At 46.5% G+C, this 9,399-nt stretch overlaps 1 protein-coding gene across 6 annotated transcripts in view; it reads left to right on the forward strand.

Moving 5' to 3' along the window:
• NAV2 (neuron navigator 2) overlaps positions 1-9,399 on the forward strand; it is a 722,151-nt gene that overhangs the window by 452,776 nt on the left and 259,976 nt on the right. For all 6 annotated transcript variants that reach the window (XM_049099111.1, XM_025459747.3, XM_025459751.3 and 3 more), the window contains exon 3: positions 1,235-1,287. In XM_049099111.1, the coding sequence (XP_048955068.1) occupies positions 1,235-1,287 (53 nt within the window). The remainder of the gene's footprint in view (positions 1-1,234; positions 1,288-9,399) is intronic.

The raw sequence follows: 9,399 nt of genomic DNA on the forward strand, positions 1-9,399 counted from the left end.
TTGGACTAGCTAATATCAAAAACACCAGAAACAAGTGTTGGCGAGGACGTGGAGAAGAAGGAATCCTTGTGCACTGTTGGTGGGAATGCAAACTGGTGCAGCCACTATGGAAAACAGGTTCCTCAAAAAGTTAAAAATAGGATTACCATATGATCCAGTAATTCCATTACTGGATATTTACCCAAAGAATACAAAAACCACTAACTCAAAGGGATACAGGCACCTGTTTATGGCATCATTATATACAATAGCCAAACTATGGAAGCAGCCCAAGTCTTTATCGATACATGAATGGATAAAGAAGGTGTGTGTGTGTGTGTGTGTGTGTGTGTGTGTGTGTGTAATATTATCCAGCCATAAAAAAGAATGAAGTCTCGCCATTTGCAACAATATGGATGGAGCTAGAGAATATACTACTAGGTGAAATAAATCAGAGAAAGACAAATACCGGATGACTTCACTTGTGGAATTTCAGAAACAAAGCAAACAAAGGGAAACACAAGAGACAGATGAAAAACTGGACTCTAAACTCCAGAGAACAAACTGATGGTGACTAGAGGGAAGACGGATGGGGGACGGGGGAAATAGGTGATGGGGATTGAGGACTGTACTTGTGATGAGCGCTGAGTCATGTATAGAACTGTTGAATTGCTATATTGTACCCCTGAAACTAACATCACACTGTACATTAACTACACTGGAATTAAAATTTTTTTTAAAAAAAAATTAACAAAAAGAAAAAGACGAGGTGAGATGCTACCATCTATGCCTTCCATCCCCAGGAGTGGAACTGTGGCTGGACCGATCCATTCTGAACCATCCCATCTTGTGTGTGTGTGTGTGTGTGTGTGTGTGTGTGTGTGTGTGTGTGTGTATTTGGGGGAGTGGGGGTCCTAATTGCCTTCCTAAGAGGAGCCTCAAGCAGAGTCACAGCTCAGTCTATTTCTCAGTCTCCGCACGTTTCTATGATGCCCCATCACTCCGGGACTGTCGTCAGTGCAGTTGTCTCTGCTTTAGATGCCGATGACCTTGCCCCAGCTGTCCCTGGAGGACGGCGGCTCGATGAGTAAGTCCTGAAGCTTGCTAGCTGCGTCTCGGCATTTCGCGGGGCTGCGCTGATTGGACGGACCCCAGGATGGGCCTTAGGACTTGGTTGGCCTCAAGGGTCCTGAGCATCACTACTCAAAGTGTCTGGGGGTGAATTTTTTTTTCTGACTCGTGTTTCCTTTTTCAGCAAACGAGAAGATTGAAGACATTAATGGCTGTCCGAAGAACAGATCGCAAATGGTAAGTGGTACACGGCTGGCGAGGGTTTGCGTGGTGGAAGTACGTCCTGCCTCTCAATGGTACTGACCATCCTGAAAACATTCACACCATAGGCTTTCCTCTAGGGGATCGTAGTAATAAACTAACAGCTATTTCCAAGTAGCCGTGGTCGGCTTCTCTGACATTTGTTGGCATTTACTGAAACGTGGCCGTGATTTTTACGTAGATGGCGAGACAGGGAATATGGAATACTGCCCTTTCTTTCAGAAACAAATTATGCAGACCTGGTGCAAACATGCACTTGTTGAGAATTTGGACCATTGTGACTCATTCCGCTTTCTCAAAGACACACGACGATCTCTGTTTGTGTGTGGCGCTGAGGCACAGATGAGGTCATGGTATCTTACTCAGAAATCGGGGCATGTGGTCTGATTGCCTTTAAAGGTTAGAATGATGCGAAATCACAATGGTGACAGGAGACGTGAAATGTATAATCGTATCCAAACCATTCTTAACCTTCGCAAGCGGTAGTCTCCCTGGTGTGATAACGCTTAAGCTCTGATACTTGAGCTTTTAAAAAAAAAAAAAAACCAAAAACAAATCTTTTAACATCTGTTCTTTTTATATGTCCTGTGCATAATCTTTGAATTAAAATTCACGATCACTATCGAGTTCAGAAAACATTCAATTGTGATGCCCTAAGTACCTGGTTTTTCCCTTCAACATGCTTTTCAAGCAATCTTTACACCAAGTATGTATATATCAGACTGTTTAAAATACTACCTGTTTAAATACGAAGGTGACAACTTTTTATTTTTGCAGGTTGTTAATTTGCTTTCAGAAACCTAAGAAAAAGGCATAATCTGTTTTTCTCTGACCTTCCCCTACTCCTTTTGAGTTGACACAATTTGACAGTGTCATTCCAGAACATATCAAAGCGATTGGCATTCCTTGGTTTTCCCTTTTAATTTTCCCAAGTGTTTGTTATCCTAATGATTTGGACAGATAACCTCTTCGGTCAAGTTTACTTTTCATGCATAAAAACACATTTTTTATTTTAAAGAGGAGTGTGTGTGTGTGGTAGGGAGTCCTTCAGTTTACATTCTGAAACAAGTTTCTCTTTTTTTGTCATTTCACTGGAGATTTTTGTTTCTTTTTGTTTGATCTAGAAAGCAATCACTCCTTACATAGGAAAGTCCCCATGCAGACATCTCATGGCTGCTTTGACTTTTGGGAAAGCTTGGCTGCTATTTTTGCTCGAGCTACTGCAGCTGTCTAGTGTATTAATAATTGAGAAAATTTGGAAGATAGAAGACTTAATTTAGTGCAAGCATTTTACACATGCAGTCATATCTTTACATGAAAGAGATGCAGGACTTCCCCTTGGGAAAGATACCGATGCATTTGTCCCAGCCCATTATAATGCGTATGTAGACCTGACATTTGAAGGTAATGAACCTTTTATTCTATTTGGCAGTTTTGTATTTTCTGCACTTTCTGTTGGAGGTGTCAAAGTCCACTTTCAAGATTGTGAAATAATAATGTCACCTCAGATTCTTTGGTGCAAATTTAGTTCAATATGCCAAATGTTATTTATAAATGCTACCAATGGCACCAATGCAATTTTGTGGTTTCTCTAACTCTTTCAGCTGTGAAAGTATTGTTTTCTTTTTTTTCTTTTCGTGGCCTGTGGGTGTTTTTTTTTTTTTTTTTTTTTAGAACACAGGAATATGAAATCCTATAATTGTCTGTGATAATTAGTTCCAGCTTAGGGGCGGGGAGGCAGACACGGTCTGGTGGCAAACGTAGCAGAGAATAGTTCAGCATACAGGATGTGAGTCTAGGAAAATGTGAAAACCTCTGCCACAGCCATTCCATTCTGTAGGAAATGAGAAGGATGATAAAGACAACAGGGCCATTGTTGTTAGCCCTACATCACAAACTGTGACAAATCCATAAGACAGAACCTTACCCAGAGCACACAGGAGGTGCTTCTTAGACAAGCACAGACATTGTCCCATCTACTAGGACCCCTGAGCGCGTGTGTGCGGGTGCACCCACATGCACCTGTACAAGCATATACACGGTTAATGCATTTCTACTCCTAGGAAGCATACTTTGGGAATATGGCACAGTGGGTGGCACATAGATTCCTAGAAGGTCAGACTCCCAATTAGGCTTTACCGAGGGTAGTCCATGATAGAGATTTGCTGCTGTTTGCTAAAAATTGCCTAGTTGGAGGGGACAGAGGGGAAGGCATGCGGGGAGCACCATGTTGGTAAGAGGAGGATGACACGCAATGAGGCAAGAACTTGGGGAGTGCACCTGTTCAGAGGATAACTGTCTATCCCTTGAAAATAACCAGCAGAGTTGATGTCCTCGCTCCCTAAAGTAACAGAACCCCTTTGGGAGCCTTGAATGAAGGAGCCAGAGTAAAGCAATCCTGTTTTAGAGAAGGAGGAATGGGTGCTGTTCTGGTTTTCAAGGGGTAAGTTCAGTCCATCAGCTAATCTGTGAGTAGGGCCAAGAGCTTTGATTTTTGTGGGGGAGGGGGAGGCACAGCCCCCTCACTTCTCCTGACCCACCAGGCTGCCCAGTGGCTCAGGTCTCAAATCCCTGCACTCCGGGCTCTGCTTCAAATGTTCTTTCCCAGGAGGATGGGGAAGTGAGAGCAGTTAGCTCTGGCACAGGCACTAGAAAATCCCAAGGGCACTGATGCACAGTGCGATCGGCAAACATTTGCAGAGTGCTCACTAATGCCGGGCACTGGGGTGGGCCAGGTGAATGCTCAGGTGAACAAGATGTGATCCCTGCCCTCCAGGAACTCTGTGATGAGCGGGCAGGAGACCAGAGAAGAATAGCACAGCGATTACACAAACATCTGTGCGTAGTGCAGTGGGGGCTCATTCCACCTGAGAACAAGGGAGATTTAAGAGTAATTCCTAAGGGTGAGTCTGAAAGGCAAGAGGGTTTGCCATAGGGGAGTGATGGGTGGAAAAGGATTCACATTCCTGGAGCATCTCTTTACTGCAGCTAGTCCTGGACTCTGCAAAGGCAGGTTTTGCAGCATTTGCTTAGGATCTTCCCAAAGTGCCATGAGCTGTATCTGCTGAGACTCCTCTTCTGCGATAAGGAGTGGGGCATGAAGAGCCCACAGTACAACAGACCCCATAGGCACGGGGGTCTTCAGGTCTGGGACAAGTCTTCTGCATTCTTCATCACTACCCAGGTTGCCACATTTTGGAGAGCGACCCCCTACTGGGCCCTGGAGTGGAAGTGTTTGTTTGTTTGTTTTTTTTAAAGGAAAATACCCATGGTCATCCAGCCCTGTAGAGGGAAGTTCAGTCATGGGATCTGGGAACTGAGGCCACATAGTAAGAAATGATGGTGATTTTATTATTAGGTCTGACTTATCTCTGCTCGGTGCCGCAAGGTTTGTGAGCCCCTTCATACTTAGGGGCATATCCCATCCTCCTGATGCTGCTGTGGGCCCGCATAACCCGTCCCTCTTTCCCCAAGCAAGTGCCAGGTGGTGGAGGGTGGTCCCAGGGAGAGGTGGAGCAGAACCATTAGCATATACTGTGACCCCCTGGTGGCCCTAGGACCGGACTGTGACCATGAGCACGAGGCAGAGAGGCATGGCAGCGACTTTCCTTTCCCTAGCGAGCTGGCCTCAGTTGAAGGAGTCCTTTGGCCAGCTTCAGGCTGCCCTAGACACTTTTGGGTCCCTGGCCTTGGAGAAGGGGCATAGAAACGCTCCCGCCCCCTCTCACCCACCATCCGCCCATCTGGCCCTTTAAATGAGTTTGTGTGTGTGCGTTAGAGCTGGTTCAGATGTTTTGTCTGTTAGGCATTGCCATGGCAACCCAGGGGCATCTTTCTGGCTTTCAAGTGCTGTGTTCAGCAGAGTTGTGCATTGGTTTGGAAGGAGAAACCTAGCCCGGGGCCTGGCCCGAGGGCACTGCCTCTCCTCTGAACCCCTGGGCTCCGAGACGTTGCCTCACTTTGGAGCTGATGAATGGCTGCTGCAGGGGCTGGTTTTCTTTTTTGATCATTGTTATTTTATACGGCTTGGCTTTCTGGTGGCCATTAGGAAGGTGCAAAGTTAGCAAGGCCTGCTGGCCCTTTCAGTGGAAAGCCCCGGGCCTGTTTATCCCTCTGGTCCCTGGTCTCAGGCCCGGGGTCATCTGAGGCCTCCCAGCGCACAGCCACTTCTGAGCTCTCCGAGCGCCCTGCCCTCTTCCCTTGTGCTTCTATTTTTTTTATCTTTTATTTTTTATATTAAAGATTTTATTTATTTATTTTTAGAGAGCAAGAGAACAGGGGGTGGAGTGGGGAGGGGGAGAACCTCAAGCAGACTCCCAGCTGAGCGTGGAGCCCAAGGTGGAGCTCGATCTCACGACCCTGAGACCATGGCCTGAACTGAAACCAAGAGTCGGATGCTCAACCTACTGAGCCACCCAGGTGCCCCCTTCCTGCAGTGCTTCTAGATTGAGGGCCAGCTGGGCTTGGGAACCATGTAGGCTAAGTTCAATTTCGTTTTCTGCTATTCTGTGGCTGTGAGCTGGTTATTTAACTTTGTGAGGGCTCTATTTCCTGTTCTATAGAGTGGGGTTGATAATACATAGCTCATAAAGTTTTTGTAGTACTAATGAGCCAATGAAAGGGATAAGAATGGATAGTACTGATTACAATGGTAAAGTACAGCTAGGGCCTGTCGAGTGTTTGTGTTGTGCCAGGTGCCAGGCTAAGTGCAGCCCAGCCCTTCCTTTCCTCCCCAGATCATGCACACCCAGAATTTTGCACACAGCCTGACTAGGTTATGAGTCCCCTGGGGCTTCAGAGACCCAAAGTTCAGCACCCCTGCTGCTTAGGGCACAGCTCTGCCCCCTACCCTGCCCTTCCAGGAGTCCCCAGGGACGTGGGAGCTCCTGAGTTCCCCAAACAATAGGAGTTTGCTTGTAGACGAGAAGGGCTGAGCAGTGATTTTCACACTTACATTCTATGAGCAGAATCCCTTTTTTCCCTGCCCTAAAAAATTGCACACGGGGACTGAGGCTTTACAACGTCTCTTTTTTTGTCCCAGATTACTCAACGTAGGAAGCAGACGTGCAGCTCGAACCCAGGCCTGTCTAGTTTAAGAGCCTGTGGTGTTCACTTCTGTGACAGAGAAGGGGTGTAATAAAAATAGTCTCTACCTCCCCAACCCCTGCTCTTGTTTTTCCTTTGTGGATATAGCAGAATCTGCAGAAGGGAGGAGACTGAGTATTTCTGGAAAGGGCCTGAGTTGACCTGTTGATGGAACCTCAAGAGCTGAAAAAGGAGCGGGAGGCCCCTAGTGAGAGGCAGCCTCTTGAGATGGCCCTGGACAGCCCTGGTGCCAGGTACCTCCCACTGTGTTCTCCACAGAGCTTCCTGGGCCAAGGAAAGGCCATCTGCAACAGAATCAGGTTTCCAGGCCCAGTGACCTTGAGCCCTCCCAACAGCTGAGAGAGAGCAGGCCACATGCCTCGGGAGTGCCTGAGATCCTTGGGCAGCTGAGTAGCCTCTTCCCTAGGCCCCTGGGCCTATTTTTATACCACCCTAAGGGCACACACATGTTACAGAACCAAGAAGGAATGAGGAAAAAGTCCACAGGCCACTTAGAATTTAAAGCAAAGTGGAAAGAGTCCAGAGCCGAGATCAGCAGGAAGCATCCACTACTTCCCTCTCAGGGCCACATCCCCTGTCACTGCTTATGGTTGGGCCCATAGCCTCTTTCAACACGGAGGCAACACCCATGTCTATCTCTCTGCCTCTTTGGTCACACCCCTGTTTAAACTGTTGTGGGCTATACACTTCCCTTTCCATACTCTTGAACACTCACTCAAAGGTCCTTCACAACCCAGTTACCATCATTTCTTGGCCGCTGGGCCACTCTATACCCCAGGCATACTGGAACATGGGGGACCCCCAAAGAGGCTGTGCACTCCTGTCTCTGTACTTAGCTACATGCTGTCCAGGCTGCCTGGAAGAGCTGATGATTGTCCCACCTGGATAATGTGACCTTTCATCTTCAGGTCAATTGTCATCTCAAGTGGTTGAGATAATTAGGTACCTGTTGTCTTCTGTTTCCCCTGATATTCTGTGTTTGCGTTTCTCATAGCACTCCCTTGTGGTTGTCTGCTCAACTGTCTTCTTGAGGGAGATGCCATGTCTTTCACCTGAGTATCCTAACATAGGGTATACTTAGATGACTGGCACCTAGTAGGTGTTTAATAAATGTGGGATGGATGGGCAGACGGATGGCTGGAAGGACCAAGAAGGACCAAGAAGGGAGCTGGCCTGGACTTATCTATGTGACTACAGGACTGTAGTATACATTGTCACATCTTATCTATGTCTGTGATTGGGTACTGGAAGTTCCTTAGCATTTTCCTAGGAGTATCTTTCCTTCTCTTAATTCCTTTTTTTCTTGGTTTATCCAGAGAACCCTAGTCAGTGTAGTTGATTTTTAGTTTACTGAGTTCTTTAATGTTGCTTGAGATAAGCATTTTTAAGCATCCTTACAACCACCAGAGATTACTGACATTGATAGTAAAAATGGTTAAGTGCTTGGGGCACCTGGATGGCTTGGTCAGTTAAGTGTCCACATTGGGGTCAGGTCAAGATCTTGGGGTCCTGGGATTGAGCCCCGCATCAGGTTAGCTGTTCAGCGGGGAGTCTGCTTCTCCCTCTCCCTCTGCTTTAACCCCCTGCTCAAGGTCTCTCTCTCTGTCTCTAAGTAAATCCATAAATAAAAATCTAAAAAAAAAAAAATGCTTTAATGTTTTAACTCCTTTTATTCTCATAGAAAGAGAAGTAGATCTTGTTCATTCCATTGAATGAATGGTATGGAGACCTTAGAGCCTGATGCCATTTGCTGCGCTCTGCTAGGGGCTAAATATAAGTCATGTTAGAGAATCTCTCCTCTTCCCCTCACGCTGTAGAGCCTGGGGTTATTGTCTTTGTCTCAGACTCAGTCTTACGGAAGAATAGCAAGCACATATCTCATAGACTTATGACCGGGTGATGCTTTAGACACCTGCAATGACAGATTTTTATCTTCATAAAATCCTGGGAGAGCAGTTACCTTTATTTCCATTTCACAGATGAGGAAACAGAGGTTTAGTAATGAGCATGAGGTCAGACAACTAATAAGCGACAAGCTGGGATATGAAGTCTGGCTCTGGAGTCTATTCCCTTAACTGCTAGGCTCCTCTATGTATAAGGAAACTAAAGAAGAGAAGAGATGGACTGTGACCTGGAGGTACAAGCATTATATCTGTAATACTGGCCCTTCTACACTGTGGGTGGAGCTTGGGGATGAGGCCTTCCTTCCTGGGAAGGAGATTTGTTTGAGGAAGAAGATGACGACTAGAATCGGCCAGACCTGGGTCTCCCAACCCCGGGCCATGTGTGTTGGGCAGGTTACTCAATCTGAGCCTTCCCTCAGTTGTGAGAGGGAGATTATACTGGAAGCTGCCTCCCAGGGTCCCTGCCGGGGATCGGTGAGCGATGGCATAATAAGCACCTGGTATCATACTGGCTCATAGAGAGCACATTAGCTGTTCATTCCCTTCTCTGTTTATGAGTCATGTATATCCTAACTATTGGGCATCGAAAGGTTTTTTTCATACTCAAAGTAGGCACCCAGTGTGGTAGGCTGAGCAGTGGACCCACCAAAGGTGTCCACATACTAATCTTACAAACTTGTGTGAGTATGTTATCTTATGTAACAAAAGGGCCTGTGCAGGTGTGACTAAATTAAGGGTTTTGAGATAGGAAGCTTATCCTGGATTATCTGGGCAGGCCCAGTGGGATCACCAGAATCCTTCTAAGGGCGACAAGGTGAGTTGAGGACATGTGACTGCGGGAGTGGGAGGCAAGAGATTGGAAGATGTTGTTCTCTGGCTCTGAAGATGTTAGAAGGGGCCGTGAACGAAGGCACGCAGGTGGCCTCTACAAGCTAGAAAAGAGAAGGAAACCGATTCTTCCCTAGAGCCTCCAGAATGGGTACAGCTGGCCAACTCATTTATTGTAGCTCCCCGAGACTGATTTTCCTCTGGAACTACAAGATAATTTCAGATTGCTTTAAGCCACTACATTTTGGTC

The sequence above is a fragment of the Canis lupus genome, chromosome 21, assembly GCF_003254725.2.
Source record: "Canis lupus dingo isolate Sandy chromosome 21, ASM325472v2, whole genome shotgun sequence".
In the NCBI taxonomy this organism is placed as follows: domain Eukaryota; kingdom Metazoa; phylum Chordata; class Mammalia; order Carnivora; family Canidae; genus Canis; species Canis lupus.